The sequence below is a fragment of the Anser anser genome, assembly GCF_964211835.1.
Source record: "Anser anser genome assembly, chromosome: 2".
In the NCBI taxonomy this organism is placed as follows: domain Eukaryota; kingdom Metazoa; phylum Chordata; class Aves; order Anseriformes; family Anatidae; genus Anser; species Anser anser.
In genome coordinates this window covers 116,427,972-116,449,195 of record NC_139721.1, presented here as the reverse complement: position 1 = coordinate 116,449,195, position 21,224 = coordinate 116,427,972, and the positions used below count along the sequence as shown (strand labels likewise).

The 21,224-nt window shown below is 38.6% G+C and overlaps 1 protein-coding gene across 2 annotated transcripts in view; it reads right to left on the bottom strand.

Annotated features, from left to right (window-relative positions):
• The window catches only part of SACM1L (SAC1 like phosphatidylinositide phosphatase), a 29,955-nt gene that overhangs the window by 4,017 nt on the left and 4,714 nt on the right, over positions 1–21,224 (bottom strand). For both annotated transcript variants that reach the window (XR_014580048.1, XM_083824996.1), the window contains exons 2-16: positions 18,344–18,441; positions 16,731–16,805; positions 14,147–14,274; positions 13,086–13,235; positions 10,624–10,683; positions 9,147–9,180; positions 6,617–6,718; positions 5,806–5,891; positions 5,518–5,604; positions 5,017–5,085; positions 4,850–4,929; positions 3,485–3,583; positions 769–907; positions 473–542; positions 291–363 (exon numbers count right to left, since the gene is read on the bottom strand). Coding sequence is in view for 1 of the 2 variants with exons in the window: in XM_083824996.1 (XP_083681122.1) it covers positions 291–363; positions 473–542; positions 769–907; positions 3,485–3,583; positions 4,850–4,929; positions 5,017–5,085; positions 5,518–5,604; positions 5,806–5,891; positions 6,617–6,718; positions 9,147–9,180; positions 10,624–10,683; positions 13,086–13,235; positions 14,147–14,274; positions 16,731–16,805; positions 18,344–18,441 (1,350 nt within the window). In the remaining variant the exon portion in view is untranslated. The remainder of the gene's footprint in view (positions 1–290; positions 364–472; positions 543–768; positions 908–3,484; positions 3,584–4,849; positions 4,930–5,016; positions 5,086–5,517; positions 5,605–5,805; positions 5,892–6,616; positions 6,719–9,146; positions 9,181–10,623; positions 10,684–13,085; positions 13,236–14,146; positions 14,275–16,730; positions 16,806–18,343; positions 18,442–21,224) is intronic.

The window sequence follows — 21,224 nt, the reverse complement described above, 5'->3', positions numbered from 1 at the left end:
AAATAGAATTGCCCTTCTCTCCATCCCATGACACAAATGTACCTTGAATGGGCTCGTTTTCTTGTTTTTATTTCCAGATTACCTTTTTTCATTTCATACGTTAGTATGAAGCAAAGAATAGTGTTCTTCTATAGATTCTAGTCTCACATTTAACCAATTGAACTAAACAACTGCAGAATTCATTAATGGCCTGAGCCCCAAATTAGTGATCTTTTTAGATATGAAGACCTAAAGAAAGTCCCAAATGTGCACAAAAACGCAGAAGACCTTTACAAGAAAGGGTGACTTGCCTTGTGTAATCTGTCTTTAAGGCACCAGTTCCAGCATATTGTTTGGCACAAGCATTAGCATTATCAGCCCATGCTGTGAACAGGAAAACATTGAGAAAGATTAAGGAAGTTGTTTACTTTGTTTGGACAAGTGTTGTTTTTTTTTGTTTGTTTGTTTGTTTTTAACTCTATGAACTGCATACCATTTTTGTAGATTTTCTCAAAGTCAGCCTGCTCCTCAATTCTCTGTCCAACATGCAAAACACCTAGCCTCTGAAACAAAAAGCACATTGAAGCTCACTAGCAGGTCATTAGAAACATTAGGATTTGCTTTTAGAAAAAGCTTTATTCATTAAACTAGAATCTGGCCAGAGCATTTCAAACAAGCGCTACAGTAACTCAAGTATGCAAGCTTTTATTGAAGTGTTAAATTACATTTCAGTTCCAAACAAAGCCTTCCTCCTCTTAAGAGCTTGTTAAACAAGAATAAAACATTTACCTGAAGCTGGGCTTGAAGAGATCGACGCGCTAACAAGCTCTGAATCACATTTGTCCGATCAAGGCAGTCCATACAATTACTGCGGAATATTCCTTCCTGCTGAGTCACGATTTTACCATCGGAATCAACTAGAAAATAACTAACACACAATCCACCTAAGTATTTACAGATAAGTCTATATAAAGTGTACATTTTCACAACATTCCAGCAGCCAAAACAGTTGTCTAGAGCATATGGAGAGTTGTTGGCCATGTCTGTGAACTGTGGTACCTTCCTGAATGTTTCCCCTCCCACAATGAAAAGCAGCAATCAGTACATGAACATTTGGAAATCTCTGAACAGCGCTCACTATTATCGTGCAGACAAAGCAACATTGAGCTATCTGCCACTGTGAAGAGCAATTTCTAGTGCAACAGTGACTTAAGTTTTATGTTTCTGTGTTATTATAGTCCTCGTTCCACAGTTAGCAAGATCACTAGCAGAGTGTAAACAGCAAAGTAACCAGATTTGGACCTATGTACCAGGAGTTACCAGCTTCAGTCCAGTCACCACCACCACGGAGTAATATAAACTGTCAGGAACACTTCTTCCACAAAGGTATTCAAATCTTTAAGGCCACTGCTGAAAGTCTACTACCATCAGTTCTTAACATCCTCTTCTCCATTATACGAAGATCTGAGGGAACCAGGTGCTCCCTCTTGCAACTACACATGCTAATCATTACCTCAGTTTTTTTTTTTAAACCAACTAAACCAGTCACTTTCTCCCTCAACCTCTCAGTAACTGGTATTAAACAGCTCATTTTAAATATTGAATTGTATGCAAATATTTTGATAACTGAGCTGGTGAAACAAATATGCAAATCAAGTCATCCATTGGATACATGAATGGGACTTATCCTTCTGCTGTAGCGTTAAGCTCCCTGCTTAAAGAGTTGCAGATCATACTCTGTAGATTAAGTTACTCCCTTAGGTAATTCTGAACTCCGAATTTGGACCAGTATATGATCCGCTGCTACCGCATAGCATTTTAAGACTAAAAAAATCATACTAGAGTCATGTAGTACTAAACGTCAAGAACCCTACTTAGAAGCATATGCATTTACTTTGATCAGCCCTGTGTTAACAAGATCTAGTTTTCTAATTCTTGAAGAACTAGTTTTATTAAACTGTTTTACACTGTTGAATGATTAAAGGAGAGCTTACACCCACGAAAACTTTGTTTTCCCCTCCTTCCTTAAGTTTTGCCTAGAACTGGTATTAGGATACGTAGCATAGTTGAAGAGTAGGCATTTCTGGATAATGACAGATTAAGTAATGCATACCCTATAATAGCTCTTTACAAATCATTAATACACAAGAGTAAGCCTTCTACCGGATCTTTTGCAATTTGTAGAAGATGGAAGTGTTTACCTCTCTCTGGGGTGCAGAATTATTTTTAAGAGCATCAGAATTCAGATTTTTCCTGTTACTATTTGAACAACGGTCACCCAAGATGAAATAAAACAAAGCAAGGTAGAAGCAACCTGATCTCGAGGAAGAGCTTTCATTTCTACATCTTGTAACAGACACTGTCTCCTTTTTCATTTCAAGAAAACTTGGTTCTTTTGTAAGCCTCCAATGGCAGTTGACAGTAAACATGCGATACGATTCTCAGCGTTCACTCTAATAAAGGATCCTTGCTGTATAGGAAACCTACACTTATTTCTCCTTCTTTGAAGTGCTCAAAAACCAATTTGTTCTGCTCTTCAGGGGGTTAGGGTCCTTTTTTTGGTGGTGAGGAAACTGTAGTCACTACCACAAGGTAAATTCATATTATTCTGACAGTCTTCATTCGAAGCAAGATATCTCATCCATGCAACTCCTGTTCTATTCTGCACGTTGCGCCTCTTTTTAGTTACTGTAACACTGCCATTTCTGTAGTGTGCCTAAAGCAGGAAGTAGATCAGCTAACACAAGACCTAACAGGAAGGAAGCAACTGGAGAAGCAGAACTAAGTATGCCATTGTCCTATCAAGCTACACATCTACAAGTAACAAAGACCAAGAATTGCTTAATGCAAACTCAGGGGACTAGATACATACTTAAGTTGATTTGGACACTTAATCTACTTTTACCTGACTTAAAAACAAAATGAGAATTTAGCTCCTTGTGTATTACTTTTGTTACCAAAGACCAACAATCAGAGTTTGTTCCAAGGTTTGGTACAATAAACAGTGTGCATTAGAGATATAAAACACTTTCAAAATCAACAAAGAAAGTGTGCACAGGGCTGGAGCCAAGGGAGCACTAAGTTTTTAACATCACATAGCAGAACGTTTTGCTGTCAACAGAAGGAATGACTCCTGGTTTAGAAAATACCAACAAAGGAAACTTTTTTTTAAAAAGTAACTTCAGTTGTTTGCATGCTGATTTCTTCATTAAATTGTTTATCCAAAGGACAAATGCAGTTCTTAAGGCACAACGCAGGGCTGCTGTGGTTCTCAGAGCCATTTTATTGGGACATGAAAGAGGGCTCTGTATTTTACTTACTAACAGGTCTTTAACACTGCACCAGGTATCAGCAAGAGATAAGAGATATGGAAGCATTGATGTATAGGAATATATCATCTTTACAGAAGATTACAGGTCTGTTTTAGCGTTCCTTAACTCAAGGAAACAGACCGTGAGAAAGCAGACTCATTTCAACAGTACAGAAGTGAGAGAACCAGTCTTACCTAAACTCATCTTGCTGTTCTGCTAGTTGATCCATCAAAATCTGAAGTCGATCCCACCTCATCCGACTGCACTCCTTATGGAAATCAAATGCTATGTATCTGTTCAGAGAAAGAAGCATCCTTCTAGATTAAATACATACTGCAGTGAAGGTATCAGAAAAATCCACAGGGAAGGGCTGATCTATCAAACTGGCAGCAACAGAAGATTTGATTTTCTTTAAAGAGATCTTCCAGCATGTATCGGTCAGGATATTTGACAGGATTTCAGTGTCTGCCCAGAATTCCTCTGCCTTCTCTGATCCAAGCAAACACACTGAACTTGCTCACTTATAAAGAGACACAGGTTTTGAAATGTAACATTCTCCTCTGGCATGAAGCAAGATACCTTGATGGCTCTCTAGAAACCTAGTTCTGTCTTTATTATGGCAACTTCTCTGCCATAATAAAAATTAAAATCTTGTTCCAAGTCACATGTTTTACAGCCAATTCACTTCTGATAAAACAGTGCTTGAGGTGAATGGTGTTTGATACAACATTTATACGTATACATTTGCTGTGAACTGCAAGGCATTAAGATCTTCCCCTTAAGTTCTCGTAGTCCAAAAGTTATTTGCCAATCTGTAAAGGCTATTCATGGGAAGAAAATTCACATACATGCATTGAAGACTCAAGTCATGTAAGTCTGGCAGGTAAATGCCAGTCAAAATTAATTAAAAATAGAAAAGGAATTCGGCAGATTTAAGAAAAAGTGAGAAACGCTTTTTTTTTTTTAAAGACACATACAGAGCAGAAATCATCACTACAAACACCCTGACAAAGTTTTACGTATTGCTATAGAGTAAGCTGGTGGAACTGAGAATAAAGATGCACGGAATTCCAAACTTCGTACAGCAAAAATATCAATACCAGCCTAGATGCAAGTGTGAGAAGAACACTCATCTTTTTTTTTTTCCAGCTTTATCTCCAATACTCTTTTGCTCACATTTAGCACTCCCCTACTAAGCTAGCAACGTAACCAAGCACTTCTACCAGAAGCTTGTTCTATAGGGCTATAGGGTATGATTTTTTTTTTCCCCCTAAAAGCCAGAAGATCTCCAATCCACAGTTCTCATAGCATACCATTATTCCAATGCTGGCATTACCATGACCCTTGACCTCCCTTCTTTGTTCTGTTTGTCTCCTCTTTGTCCCATCTCCAGTCTCATGCCTGCTTAGAATTTAAGCTCTGAGGTAGGGGTACTGGTCATATGCAGGTGACTTCATAAAAAGAAAACTAACAAACCAGCTATCTGGTGAAAGAATGAAGCACTGATCACTCAGCTCAGTTTTTAAACACAGGAATGGATCATTTCACTTCTCACGTACTTGACCATTCCATTTGCCATGCTGTTCACCATTTTTGCAAACGTCTGCTCAAGAGGCTTCTCAGAACCCTTTTGGTTAACCTGGAAATAAAAGAAAAACGACAGCATTATTTGTAAGCCTTCCTGAAAGAACAGCCACTTTCTCAGGAAGAAGAAGTGAAAGCATACCAAGTTAACAATCATTTGCTTTCCATAGCTGATTATTTGCGAGTCAAAATGTCTTTGGAAGCCGTCCATCTAGAAAAGAAAGGAAATGTGATAACAGACTTAAGATGTGATTTACAAGAAATCCTTCCACAATCATCTTTTTGGTGATACTGCGTAGGCGAATTTTATAACTAAAAAAGCGCTGGTTGTTCTCTATTGTGTTAATATATTTCTGCTTTCACCCCCCAAGACCATTTAGCTCTCCTTAAGCAAGCCATGGATAATGAGCATTGTGCAACTATTAAAGCTCCTGCAAAGAAGAACCAAAGAGAAACCACTACCCTCGCTGTTGGACTTTTTTTCAAGCTCTGAACTTCTCTCAAGTAATACAAGAGTTCTTACTGCTACTTAAAAACAATATTGCTTATTTTTATTCGTCTGATTATAAATCTGTCACCCTATCATATCTACACAAGCCCAGAAATACACTGAGACCCCAAGACACAACAAGCACTCACATACATGATTTACTGACTTGCTGATCTGTGGCTTTGGTTTATACTTGAGGTTTGGTCTTTGAGACCAGAAAAAAGGAATTGATCCACGAGTCTGAAAAAGAATACATAAATAACTTTAAACAACAAGACTTACAAACTTACTTGCCATTTTAAAATAAAACAGACTGGTTTAGTTTATTTGTGCATGCGCATATTTTTTAAATATTTAATCTACAGAAATACAGAAAGACTGACTTATTTATACACACACACCCCCCTTAAGCCAGTCAGCAGTTCGTTACACTGACTTTACCTGAACAAACGATGCTTTGCTCCCCTTGTAATGCACAATTTGTTCTGTTTCAACAAAGTTAGCTGCATGTCCTTCTGAATCAATACCTAAGTAGGAAAAAGACCTCATTAACCAGATCAGGCTGGCTGCAGAACAGCAACAGGCTTCCTACCCTTCCCCTCGAAACACACAAAAAAGCATGAAAATACCAAGGCTGCCTGAACATGGTAAATTAAAAATGCCTTTGGCAGAAGTTTAACATGATCTGTACCAAATTTAATTGCTGAAGCACAGTTGTGCTTACCACATTTTGATAATTACAGTCCTAGAAATTGAATAGGTTAATAGAAAATAAAACACAAGTGCTTTGACACTAAAATATCCATAATTCAGTAGCAAAGGTACTGCATAAACTGACTTATTTCTTCAAAAGCATGTACGTTGGGACTCACACAGAAGAAAAAAGCAATTTAAACCATTTCCTTGTTCACTTTTTAACCTGAAACAATTAGAGAACATCACTCTTCAAGGTTTCCCTGGCAGCACCAATGATGCTTTCAGTTTAGTTTACTGCTGGGCCAAAAGGGCTATCATGCATTTGCATTTAACCCCTATCAAGCCAGTAACCTCTAGGAGGAATAAAGAGGAGACAATTTAAAAAAATATATCAGAACATGCCTCAGTTCCTCATACAGGTTCCCATTTTTCTTTTGAAGCACTAAAGTCTTGATATCAACTATTTTTATTCAGTCTATTGTACAGCAATTGGTCTTAGAGGAAGTAACATTTTAAAAAAAGTGAATTCCATCTAAAGTAAGGAAATTTATTTTACCTCTTACATAGTAACGTACACCAGCCCTGAAACAGCTTCTTCTGGAAACAAGCAGCCAGTCAAAACACTTGCCGTTAATAGAACAAGAGTGCATAGTGATAACTGATGAATATCAATAAGGAAAAAAAACCACAAACTTCTCTTAGGATATTTTTACATATCAAGAGATGGTCAACATCAAGGAACCAAGTAATCACATTCAAAGAAATCTGTAAACACGTCTCATATCAACAACAGGTAAACATTAAACTTTAGAGAAAGTAACTTCTTCGTATCAGTAGGGGCATCTCACAATACAGCATAAAGGGGATGTCACTGATGAACATACATTGAAACTGCTATAATTTTTAGGAAGGGGGACTTCCAAAAGAAGATTAATCTGGCGTTATGGTCCTAAGCATATCATTAAATGGACTGACTTCTGAAGTCCTATTCCTTGCCAACTCACCCACAACTTTATTAAGCCATCTTAAGTTTCTTGTCCCTACTGCTGTTAATGAAAAGGACCACTTCAAAACTTCACAGTGGAGAAGGAAGTATCTCAGACTATTAAACCTTGTACCTGTAAGGTACAGCGTATAACACACTTAGAGATTCCAGAACCAGCAGTAAGGTAGACTGGCTTTCTAGTCCACATCAAGCAGGGGAATGCACACCAAGTCTTCAGCGTGAGCTTCTTAGGGAAGTATGCTTTCCTGCTCAGGCTACATACCCAAAGTGACAAATGCACCCTAAGACTAAGTTTAAGCAAGGGACAAAGATAGGTCATTAACAACCAGTTTCGATTTTGGATTCTTGCTCTGTTCTGCTTATAATTGCCTTTACCGGATTTACAGTAAATTATTCAATCAAAAAGAGACCAGCCTTCCCCATGAAGTTTCTCCACGTGACTACGCAGGTTTTCATCCTTTGCCACCAATAAGTAAAATCTGTACCTTTAAAATAAACAAAACTGAAACGGGCAATTTTTGCAGGCAGCAGTATTAGCATACCGTATTGGAAGCAATCAACAGAATCTCACACTAATATAAAATCCTTCTTGGAAGGAAAGAAAGGCTGCAAAGCCCAAACAACTTTAAGTAATCCAAAACATTTTGCTCTCCAGGAATGTAATGTAATATTCATCACTTTCTGTCCCAACTTAAGTGTCAACGTGCTTATTGACTACATCCACTCTAAAAATGAAAAGACATAACTCACTGTTTTTATTTTTTATTTTATTTTTTTTCCCCGAGGGTGGGGTAAAGAGAAAGAAGGGGTAGCAGCAAGGGAAATACTGATGCTAGTTTAGACTTCAGTTGATCAAAGTCTCAATTACTCAAGTCCATTATTTCTCATCACTGCAAGATTAGAACCCTGGTCTAGATAGCTGAACAAAATATATATGGAAAAAGATTTTTGATTTGATTTTAATGAATTAGCTTGGAGTGGCACTATTACAGTTCCGCTTAAGGCTCTTCATAGCATTTCCAGCACTAAAAACAGTTTGAATTCTTGGGTTCTCTAACATGTTTGGTTAATATGAGAAGTACAGCACCATGTATTACTCATGCTAATTATTTATATAGTGAAAGTAGGACAGAGGAAGGTGTTAATTGCAGTCTGCCAATTGCTAATTGCAATCCACCCAGACTCTTCCACCCAGGACCTGCAGAAGCAGGATACGGATTGGGTTGTTTTGACAGTTCCCTTTTGCTATCTTGCCTTGCCTCTCCACCTACTCCCACAACATTTCCCATTAAATGAAGTCACAGGAAAGAAGGCTGGAGGTCTGCCAGTTGCTAACAGCCCTACCAGAGCAACTGATGCAGTCTGGAAGCCGTTCATTCCCTGCACACACCTGAGCCGCCTTTGCAGCAGAAGAGATAAGGAGAATGCTGCATAAATTATTGTCAAGTCTTAGCCACTCTTTTTCATGCTGCCAAGTCAGAAGCAGGACTTGCTGTTGATCACACGCTGCATGAAGAACGTTGCTTCCAAAGAGCATTAGGCCTACTCACAGGACTACGCTCCCTCTCAAAAATAAACTCAAGGCTGCTTTGCTAAGAAGGCTGTTACCCAAAGTGTGGTGCAGGAAGAGCAGCCAGCTAGGAGAAGTGTTCCAGGAGCCTTCAGCACAACTACTCATTTTTTTTTTTTTATTCAACAGGAACATTCACAAGCATTCCTTAAGTCAAAACTATTCTCCCTTATTTTAAATCCAGTGTAAATGCTAAGTGTAGGTATTCTTACAGCAAGATAAGAAGCACTAAAGCTGGTGTAAGAACATTTGTGATATTCATCTTAACCTTTACTTCCTTAAAAATAGTTATGCAAATTATGCCTGTAAAAATAAGTATATTAGGTCTTAAAAGCAGAATATTTACATGAGTTACCATGCAAATGGGCTATCAAACTACATGTAGCGTTCATATCTGAACAAATTACAGCCCAATTTTGATATTATGTTCTGCTACATTGCCAACAACACAAACTCTGTAGCAAACAAAGTACCAAATTCAGCATTGAGCTTCACAGCATAAAAGGATACACCCATGCATCACTGGCGTAGCGAACCTATGGATCTGAAACAAAGAAGAAAACCCCACACAATGGGTTTTAAAAATATTAAACAGCCAAAAAAGATTATTAACTAAGGTTTGTTTAAGAGTTTAAGATAGCTCTATATGGTTGATACCCTTTACTTTTTATTTAGGATGCAGTAGTTCTTTCAGAGAAAAGTTTAAAGACAGAACCAAGCTGCTTTGTTCTATACAAGGCACTTACTCATCTACAAACATGCTAGATATAAACCAGTCTACACTGAAAACCTTTTATTTGCTGTATCTCAGCAGAAGGATGTAAGCTGAGATAGCAGTTCACAACACAAGACTTCAGTAAGGAACAGTTCTCTGTGATTAATACTTGAAATGCTTGTTCCAGTATTTTTCCCATCCTGCCACACCTGAATAACCTGCTCTTTCAATGAAGTTTAAAATGGAATTTTTCCAATGCTAGAAGTCAGAATTTTTGCATCTCATCACCTGCAGCTGTTACTATGGCAAACCACCTGTAGGCAGCATTAGGTCATGCTTCCTCTCACACATCAGTTATCTCCCTCCTTCGACTTCCATGTTTTGCCTCCTACTTCTGTTTTCACCAGCCAGCCAGTTAGCGTTCTTCGCTCTTCCCACCACAAGTTCTCTCTCATTTCCCCAGTTGTTTGTATAACACCATCTAAACCATCTACCCATTCATACGCCTCTGGAAGATGCACAACAGCTCTTTGCTAATTCGTATCTTCACATTCCAGAAGCAGCGCACAATTCAGCCTTTTCAAACAGCGCTTAACATAAAAGCACATCTCCACAGGTTACCAAGACAGAAATAGAAACTGCATCATCCACTTGCATAAATGGGAAGTACAGATAAAGAGAAAGGTTTCTGTAGTGCAGACAATTCTGTAAGTTTAATACATTTCTAAAGCCTCTGGGAGGAAGGAACGTAGATCAGTCTGGCCACTGAGATGCTGCTACAGGTGCAGCTCATGGTCCTACTCTTGTATTTGCTGGACTACGCAAATTCAAAAGTTACATTGCATTAGTCTCTACTGGAAATATAAAGAATATAAAGTGTCCTACTCAAGTGTCAGCTTTATGACCTACTCAATAGGCAAGTGGAGTTTAAACTGTACTCAGAGAGGTGAGCTGAACCTTGCTTATACCTAAAGAAAAATTAGTAGTTATACTTCAAAAATATACTGTGCTGAGACCATGCTCATGTAAACTGAAAGCAGACATCTCTGAAGAGCCCTCTGAAGAGCCAGCTTTACTGTGTGTGCTGCTGAGGACAATGACGTAAAGTTGGAAGCTTAAAAGCAGAAGACCGTCACTGCTCTCAACTAGAAGACAAATAACCAAGTTATGCTAGATTTCTGTCTGAAATAAGAGACAGAATTATAGGAAAATGTAAAATTTTAGTAAAAGTATATTCATTCTGTATCAACATAATCATTACAAAGGGTTTACCTCTGGTTGAGCAGCAAATTCTCTAAGAAGATGCCCATTCCATACGAACCGTGGATCTGCCTGCAGTAAAAAAAAACAAACAAAACATGCTTTTAGAAACCCTCAGTTGTTTAATTCAACATAAGGGTAATACCATAGTATCCACACATTACGCAAGTTTAGATGTGCATGGAGGTGAAACACCCTTCTTTCACTAGTACCATTCATATATCTTCAAATAGAAATCTGATAATAAAATTTAATAAAATTAAAATTGTTAAAAGAACAGTTCTCTCCCATCTTTGAGGGGGGTTACCAGACACTTCAGATGTGCTAAGCCATTAACAATTCACCTGTAGTATCAGGAAAGCATTCAAATTTGCTTTACATAAGGCACAAAGAGATTACCCCAAATTAAGAACAATAGCAAGGTAACATTCCTAAGGCAAGCAGATAGTAAGAGTGTTGATTACTGCATGTAGAAATCCTTATAATCCTGAGGATCAGAAGTTGAACAATAATTGTAGTTGAAGAAAATTTATTTTCAGCTGCATAAATGATTCTCTTCAACTTCATGTATTTCCTGCTCCCAGTTCACCTCAAGAATGTCTTGAGCAGGTTGCTGAGCACGTTCCAAAAAGCTAGCAGATTAGTCATGAAAGTGACATTTCCTGCAGAACACAGCGCAGGCTCTAGGGAGATGGCACAAATCTCAACTCTAAGATGAGGTGGGCAAGACAATGCATCAGTGAGGATGAGAAGAATTCAAGCTCAGCGTTGGAATGTTCACTGATCTAACAGAAAAAGATAGATAAAACTATCTGCCAGAAGATACCACAAGTAGGGTTTGAACTAGTAGAAGAACATGGCATGATGTGTTAGTGCCGTCATATTGGGGTTGTTTCCTTCTGCTAGGACTGTTAAGGATCCCCCCCCCCAACCACAGGCCAGGCTTCTTCTGCAGAGGTGAAATGGAGATGCCTGAAATCACCATCAGTCTTTTGTTAAACCAGCATACTGCAACAAGGAGTATGACATTGCATTAAAATGGTTTTAGCCAACTAACATCTGAATTTACTTCAGTCTTTAAAAAAAAAAAAAGATTCATCTTTCAAGCAACCTTCTAAGGTGCCACAATTTTACAGCAAACCAATCTTTTCATGTCAGCAGCTGCTCTTCCTTGCATGAGTACCTCATGAAAAGCATTTGATAGTACAAAAGAGTCCCTAGTTATAAACTGGAAAATGTTTTTTTGTTGTTGTTGTTTAAGCTTTAGAAAGAACAAAGTGAACTGCTTCTCCAGAGTAGACAGTTTCAGTAACACATTTTGGTGACTCTACTGCCAATAGAAGAAAAAAGTGTTATTCACTTATAAGGTTTCAGTATTTTATTGCTTAGGCAGCTTCAACCTTGTTCATGCTGCACTATACAGTTATTTACCAGAATAAGGATTCTGGAACTGTGGAAGCACAACACAGTTTTAACTCTATTGTGTCTGGCTGTGTGGCTCTGCTGTCTTTAAGACCACAACATATTAAATACATGCTTCAAACATAAGGAATCAGCATAGTTTAAACAGAATACCAGTGCCAAGAGCCATAAACTTGCAGTATTGTTCCACATTATCCTGGCATAACAGAATACAAAGACAAGTACCTTTCCCCACACGTACACTTGTCCCTCCTCCCCATTGCAATTAGAAGTGTTTAACAATTAGAAGTGTTTAATATTGAACGCAGAAGCAAGCTCCATCTCAAGTTTTTAAAATCCATTTAAACCAGACATCTCAGAAAGTACTTCTAACCTGCCTGATCTAGAAGTCTGACACCACATTCAAACAAGTTTCTAAAACTTGATGTTGCTAACAAGCTATGAAACTTGAGTGGACAAGTATACTCAGCTGCAATGGTTAGGGTGCCACAGTGCTGAACAGACTTCTGTACCAAAGCATTACACACCATCAATTTCCAAGCTTATTCTAGGCACACCATGAAGCAAACTCAACCTATAGCTTGATTTAAGGTATTTTGCGCACTTGCTTGGTTGCTTTTTTCTTCCTGCTGTCACAGCTTCTTAATCAAGAGAACTGCTCCAGTACAGCTTGACTGACAAGATCAGAGGTAATATAGCTTACACAGTTTAGCAGTATAGAAGTGGAGGGGAAAGGAAAACACTATTATAAGATTTGTATTTAATCAAGACAAATCCATTTCACTAGTTTAATGATTAAAAGAAGTCATTTTTAGTTTAAGTGATAGTCGTGCTAAATGGTAGCAGATGGTATTAATGCGTATTAGGTCACTTAAAAAAAAGAGTAGAAAGTTTAAGCTCAAGTGTAATGGGGCCACTGATTTCAGCAATCTCATCCTAAACTTTTTTTAAGCTTTTAGTTTGTGATTTAACACCAACCACATAAAATAAACTTATGCCATTCAGAACTGACTGACAACATCTGAGACAGATACAAAAGATGAAATACTTACCCTCTCCAATAGGCTCATTTCCTGGAACTCTGGGCTGGTGTTGGCTAACCGTTGCAGAGTATGTGTTAAGTCATAAGTTGTTGAGAAATAAAATCCATCCACACTCAAAACATGACTAAGCATTGACAAAAATACTTTGTTATCCTGTAACTGTTGAGAGGAAAAATAGAAGTTATCATTCACTACTGTCAAAATACCCTACTCTTATAAGCTAGTTTCCCTGAAAACCATTTAGTTAAAAAAAGACAAAATGGGAATGCAAAAGAAAGGCTACAAAACTTACTGTCAAAATTATCCCAATAACAAACGTGTTCTGATTCATACTGATTAATCTCATTCCTTTCCCGAAAGGAGAATCATATTCCCTTTCAGCTCTGACGGTTAGACACTTATCTACTCTTTATCAATCCACAACATACCTATTTTTAAAAACCTTCACCCTTTTCCTCCCTCTCAAAATCAATTCGTCCCTGCTGGGTAATTATGTAATTGAACAATTCCATAAATTAAGAATGCAGATAATTAGATGTCAGCAAGGCAGCTTATTTCAGAGACTGCACGAATAGTAAAGCTAAGAGAAAGATGCAACAGGAAGAGGGTTGTGGTTTTATGACTGGCTTGGGAAGACTGCTTTGTAACAGCCTGCACAGAATGCAGCACTAGAACACCTCTGCAGTACAGCAGGCAAGCAAAGCCTTCATTAAGGCCCTCAGGAGAAGAAAAATGCTAGAAGATTCAGGAACAAGAACAGATACAGCAAGACAGACAACTCCATCCTACCATATTGTACCATCCTAAAAGGGGGAAAAACACCCACACTGATCAAACTCAATGGGACTGATAAACTAACATTGTGCCACTTAGAGTATCTCAAAGGACATCACTTTATATACACCTACACCCAAATACTCCAGCAGTTATAGTACTCTGAAGAAATCAGAAGAGTAGTTAAAAGACTCTGAAAAAGACAAAACTAACTTTTGTAGTTTTACCAAATTAGGTCCTGTGGTAATAAGGATCGACATAAATTCCTCCCCACCCCCTAGTCAATCCACTTCTACCTGAATATCAGTTAAGTGCAGCATGGTCTTTTTGTAGGAGAGGATGTCAAAGTCTGTTGCTTTCCAAATTGCGTGACTGAAAATCTCACCTACTTTTTTCTTTTTTGTTATTACAATAAGATATGTGCCTGTAAATCAGAAAAAGGAAAGTTAACACTTTTTTTTTTTTTAAAGAAAAGTAACCTAAAACCATAGCAAAAAAAATATAAATGAAACCAATAAGAGTAAGGTTTCTTCAAATTCCACCTAGGATTTTGTTCTTCACAGCACCAAGGGGCTGGAACAGAAACAAACACTTTCTAAGCTACCAACTCCTCTATATTCACAGATCTTGAACTACTCAATAAATTTAAGGAATTTACAAGATGGACAAGGAGAAACAAGTAGTCATCTACTTTTACTAAGAATTTGGTCAAAGCTTCTAGGGTTTCAAATGTAGAAAGTGGCCAATGGATCTGTGCTTCCCAAATCAAGTTCAAGGCAAGTCACAAGTATAAGAAAAGCAGCATACTTTGGGATTCCAAGAGCCTACTCACCTTAGGCTAAAAAACATTGTTCTAATAAGTTCAAAATAGAGAAGAGGAGGGGTTTTGTTTGTTTTAATAATTTAAAAGGGCAAGTCTACTCTTTTCCTGGTTGCATAAGTAAAAAAGCAAAAAAGAATCATGACAGTACACTCAAACCAATTGATTTACACTTGCTGGAAAATGCAATGTAGCTTTATTTTGGTGCCACCTTGTTTCTGAAGAAAAGATTTCATGAAATAATACCTTGGCAGAAAAAAAAATTTCATACATCATATAACCATTACATGTTTACTTTAAGCTTCATTTGAATAAACCAATACACAGGCCACACAGAAGCACAAAACCACAAAATCTAGTACTTTTAGTAAAGCATTTAAAAGAAAACAATGGATAAATGTACAGCTTGCAATGTGAACTCTTTCTGAATTGGCTAATTTTTTTTTATTACTTTACCTAGATATACAACAAGTATCTAGCCTATTTAGTTAGTCGAAGAACAAGTCCCCACCCCACTTTTTTTTTTTTTTTTTTTAAAACTCCCCAGCTCTAGTTTTGTACCTTTTGATTTGGTGGAATATTCAAGCACTTAAGAAGACTCTAGCATGCTTGCATCAAGGTATACGTATTGCTTTTGGCTGGTATGTCACAAGCATCCAGATATGTTACAAAAACAGGGCCTTTTGTTCACCACTATGCCACAAAGAGGCTGTACAAATAGAGGCATTTAATCCAACATGAGTGTTCAATATCGTCCTTTCCTGTTTGAGTACGTGACCTTTGGTTTGAGATTTCAAGCATTTCAGATAGTATTCCATCAGTTTTTCCCCTAATACTCTAATAGGGGAAGAATATTCATGCCTGTTAGTGATGCTGCACTGCTGGATATTGAACCAGCCTTACAGATAACAGTGAAATGTGTAACCATGCTTAGCTAAACATTAACTGATACAATCTGTAGTTGACAGCTGTATTTGACAGCATCAGGCTTTGGGGAGTGTGGGGGGAAAAAAAGGCTACTGAAAAAAAAGTTACATGCTCTGCTGCAATATTCAGTCAGATGAATGAAAGTCATTACCAAACCCCAAGTTGTGAAAATTTCCCTTTGGGGCCGTGCAATTTTAACACAACCAGGGCTTGCCAAGTGCTTAAATAGGTGGGCGTTACACTGCTCTTGCTCTGCAATTCTTGTTCAGAATATGAGCATATAAAGTTGGATAGTTTAAGATCCTGTCAGAAGTCACTGTATTTAACACAGTGAAACTTTGCTTCAGTTGAGAATACCACAAAGACTGAACTTAATTCTTTTCTATGTATAGAGGCCTTCATTCAGTATTTTCCTTATTACATTATTTTTCAGACTATGTTAGTTTCAATCTCAAAAAAAAAAAAATAAAATCTACCCACAAAAGATCTTTTGAATAACAACGCTTACTCTCCTGGAAGCTTGGACCTTATGTATCATTTTTATTTGTAGCCGTGACTGTTTATATCCAAATACTGCTATTATGAAATAAGGACAGCTTGTTCTTACCTTACCCTGTAACTCCCTAGAATTTTTGAATTGAAAGAAAATGGATCGATTGCAACAATGTTGAATTTCCTTCAGATTTGTAAAATAGTTTGAATACATTCATTACCTAAAGAGCTGCATCCTAAAGACTCTATTACCCTGCCACTCAGTTATTTGTGTATCAACACTGACTTGAAGTCAAGCTTCACGACAAAATACGTGACTGCTGCATTAAATCCTCCAGCTAAGATGGAAACAGAGAACTTCATCTACAGTTATGACAGACATTTAAGAATGCATTTCAATTGCATGCAAATATCAACAAGCTGTCAATTAACCCTATCTTTAGAGCAGCTATGGCTTTAAGAGGGTCATGAACATTCATGTCAACTATATTTGGATACCTCCACCCTCCAGCAACCACAAGAGGCCACCATGCTGAATAAAATGTATCAGATACCCACAAAGACTATTTTTGTCTTTAAAGCTTCCTTAGCAATGTATTTTCCCCAAGTATTTTTGATGAGCAAAGTTCTGCTTTGCTTACCTGCCACCAATCGTATTGTTCCCAGAATACCATATATAGGCCTTGTAACAGCTGAAGGGGGAACATCTTTTTTAACTGGAAAAAAAGAGTCAGAAACAAAACATATCAGAATTTCAGACTGTTTCGTGACTATATTGGAAAACTAAGTTTGTCAAAGCTTCTTGGCCAAATCAAGTTTTGCTTGCATAGGAAGCAATGCATCAGAATTTTAAAGCCTGATGGGGAAAAAAAAGGACGTGGAAGCACTCTAACACATTTTTTTATTTTGTTAATCAAAGTAGTCGTTTGATTGAACAAATTCAATCTCATTCATGTGATAGCAGAGCAAGTAGACTCCTGAACAATGTATTGCCCTGCCAGCTTCCAGAAGCTTTTTGTTTTGAATCCATCAAGACACCAAGGACAAACAAGCTACAAGTGCTTGCGACTCCTACTTTTGATTACTTCTACTTAGCCTGTTTCCATTTCAGAAGTCTTAGCATGCTCTTCCATCTCTCTCTGCAGCACTACCAACAAAAGCACAGATGTGGCAAGGAATAGTTTCCAAAGAACATACCAAAACACAAAAGGTATCCAACTATCAATTGCAACTGCTAACGTATTAAACTTTCCTCTACCCCTTCTCTAGAATAGCAGAATCAATATTAGAGAAGTTGAACACACAACAAAAAAAATACCCAATCCAGAGTTAAGCGTTTTCCCTGACTCCAAAGTCCAGAGAACAGAGACAGTGCTTGATTTTTTCTGTGCTTTAAACACCTCACAGGTTCATCTGATAAAACAGGAGTTAACAGAAACAGAAGACCAACAGAAGACTTCAGAGAGCTGTCTTAACAGTTCTGAAGGGACAACTTTGAAAGAGAAATTGACATACTACACTAGAACACTAAAAACAGTGGGATGTGCACACTACTTTTATACAAAGAGGTCTAATAAAAAGGAAAGGAATTACTGCTTTTACATTAGCATTACCAGTCTCTAAACAGACTGAAGGGCTACGATATTACTGAGGTAACAACTCCCAAAGTATCAAAAAAGGAAGTCACCCATAGCCTTAACTTAATGCTGTCATTTAATGCAAGTTCTTCATTTTTTTTTAATGCATTAGTTTCATATTCTTAAAGAAATATTAAACATTTACAGTGAGGTCGTTGCTGTTTGTTATTGTTTGTTTTACTGTTGTTGTTTCTAAAGGCTTTTTGAAAATTCTGGTTTCGGTACTAGATAAAAACCAACACAGATCATTTGGCAAAAGCTGCAGAAGCCCAGCATTCAACCCTTCCCATGCTTGATCTTGGACTTGTAGCACCAACCCCAACTAGTCTGGATGAGTCAGTTTTCACTGGTGTGACTGACAGTTTTACTGAAAACAGGCAAGCGAATTATCCTGGTTTCCCACAACATAGATTCCACAGGGAAAAGGCATTACAAAGTTATTTGGAGGACAGAATACAAAGCACTATTTATGAAATACACTATTTTAAATCTCTAAAGATAAAAAACCTTTCAGTACCAACATAAGTTTCTGAAGATGTTCTGGGAGTGCCTGGAGAAAAATAACAGACCAAAGGACGAAGAGGCTTTATATTAAGAAGCACTGGCAAGGAAAGTACCTGTAAGAGTGACTTCTGTGGAGACTCTATCGATAGCCAGCACATCATCTGCTCCATCATCACAGGCTTCCACATAGAATTTCTCTGGTGTGATATGCCTTTAACAGAATGGAGAGGGAAAAACATTTTTTTAATCTTTGATTAGGCTCTTCACCACCTGAAGACAGAGCAAATACAAACAAAAATCCAATTTTAAACCGTGTTTCAGCTGCAAAAAAACCCAAAAAATTCTCACTTGATTACTTCCTAACAGTCACTGCTGCTAGCAGTGTATAAAAGTAAATCAAAATAATCAGTTATTGAAAGACCCATGGCTTGTTGTAAACATAATCCTTTGTAACACTGGAAGCTGAGGACATGGAACTGGGTTTGTGTACATACTGGTCCACTGTACAGTTCACGTAAGCTTGAACTTTGTCACTTCAAAAGCCCCATAAAGCCAAACAAAGATTCAAAAAAAAAAAGAAACTAAACAGAAACTAAAACACCACATCCCTGATGCAAGCCTAATAAACAAAAAGTCATGCTCAAGGCAACAGAAACACATTTCACAGTAGAGTCTTCTGAGTATTGTTAAAAAAAATCCACTAGAAATGGCACAGGAAACATGGGCAAAATTAGTCAGCAGCTTATTGAAGGTGTTTCAACATCACCAGTCCCTGGCTTTGTCAGCCCAGCCTGCGACACGGCTGCGGCAGCCCGTCCTGCGCACCATCTAGGGCATCACACGAACACCACAGACATCCTGTTCTGACTTCACACCCATCCTTTCTTCATGTAAACCACATGCAGGACAACACCAGATGCAAAGCATTTCAGAATGCTTCCCAGAATTGTTTAAAAGTGTCTGTTGAGATACTAAGGAGAAGCCAGATGATCCATTCAAGACGACAACAGCTCTGCAGAACAGACTTTTAGCTGTAGGAAGTGCTAAACAAAACACACGCTCCCCTGAACTGATGCTCTTAACTCTTAAATTTCCCTTAGTTTGAGGCTTGATGAGACTAAGGGTCAAAGTTTTAAATAATCTTCTAGCAGTTTACTGCACAGGACAGTAAATATTTTTAGACTGTTTCTTCCTGCGTAGATTTCACATTTCTTCACATCTTTTATAGGTTTTTTTTGTTCGGTTTAAGTCCTTCAGAGAGCTGAACTGGAATCATGATTTAGGTCAGAAGAGCCCTCTGGCAGCTCTGAAGGACCACTTCCCAAGTCTGGCGGCCCACCCCTACCCTGCCCAACTTGCACGCTGTGTCCACCCTCAGAGCTGGCCCCTCTTTCTTGGGGGAGTTTTGACTCTGCAAGCCCAGCGATTCCACAGCCTGTGGGCAACTAGAGGAAGGTCGGTCAGGAGACACCAACTGTTTATCTGAATTTAAAAAATGTGAAAACAAACTCATTAATCATTAACTGTTCCTCAGATATTTAACTTCATTAATTAAAATCTGCCTGCCTCCCCTAACGTGGAGGAGGCATCGACAGCATTCCCCTTGTAAGTCATCCTTCTGAATCTTCTGTGTGCACACACGAGATGCCTTGAAGTCCTTCATCTTCAGAACTAAAAACACAGACATGCAGTTTGCTGCATGCTGAAGCCTCAGAGTTATTTTTCCTTCCACTGCTTCTGTTTATGATGAAGTGCACGAGAGAATCCCGTGCCTTTAACGGGGTCTCAGCACGGATGGGAGCAGTTTTTGCAGTGAACACCAAACAAGCTTATGCAGATAGAACGGGCAGGACAGGCTTAAGGACATTTCTAGGTGCTTAATTTGTTAAGGAATGTGAGAAGAACTCAGGATATCCTATTTAAGGTGCAGTTCGACTCCTAATGCTAGCTGGCAGGAGGCAGTTGTCAACCTTTCCCTCCCCCAGGAGAAAGCCACGTAACTCCTGCTGGTTTCATTAACCAGTCAGGTGTTGCCGGGAGGTCAGCTTATTCACAAGTCTCCACCTAAAAAAAAATGGGAAGAGACACTGGGAAGGTGAATATTGGACCTTCGTGCCTTTAACACGATGCTTCTGCACCCTTACTGAGACAGCTTTGTCTTAAGTGGAAAGATCTCTCTCAACCTAGGCTGCAAGTGGTGCCTGAATGCTGCAGCACACAGAGCCCAACCGCGCACTTCCTTACGTGGCCACCGCTTCTAAAAGCTGGTCTTTTTGTTTCAAAGTGTAATAATACAGGTACACCTGTGTTATGTTCAGCACTGAGATCCACCTGTGCGGTAGTTAAGTCTGATTTCAGACAGCTGGGGAAAAGCTTGCAGGTACGGAACGGTTATTATAAAACCAAATCAATTTAGTAATCAGGAAGAACTTCTCCCTGAAGACCACGACGCCTTTCACCCTCATTATCTACAAGTTAAGAAAAATGAGAGAATTAAGGCTGCCAGCACAAATTATGCCTGGACTCTCAATAAGCATCACATGCCCTGATTGTTAGACCAAAGCCTACTACTTCTCAAATCCCAGTCTGCATTTTGTCTCCTGCTCTGTTGTTCCACCCTTTACAGTTTTTGATCACCTTTCTCTTACACAACACCTGTACATGTCTCTTGGCTTACACTACGCTTTGCTCTCCAGACAACAGAAGAAAACAAACTTTGCAATCAAAATCCTCCTTCCCGTGGTTGTCTCCAAGAGGAGCGCTGGTGACAAGGCCATCACGGAGAATGTCAGATGAGTGCTCCCTGTTTGCAGCTGAAGGGACTAAAGTGGCTCCAGGGTTGAGCAGCCTGCAGCAACAGGCTCGCCGGTGACTGCTTCGGGTGTTTGTGTTCTGGAGTTCATGGGGGGAATCACGCTGGCAGCCTGAGCTGAGAGAACCTGGGCATTTCTCAGTTGGGATCACCGCTGCAAGCTGCCCAAATTACAACTGTAC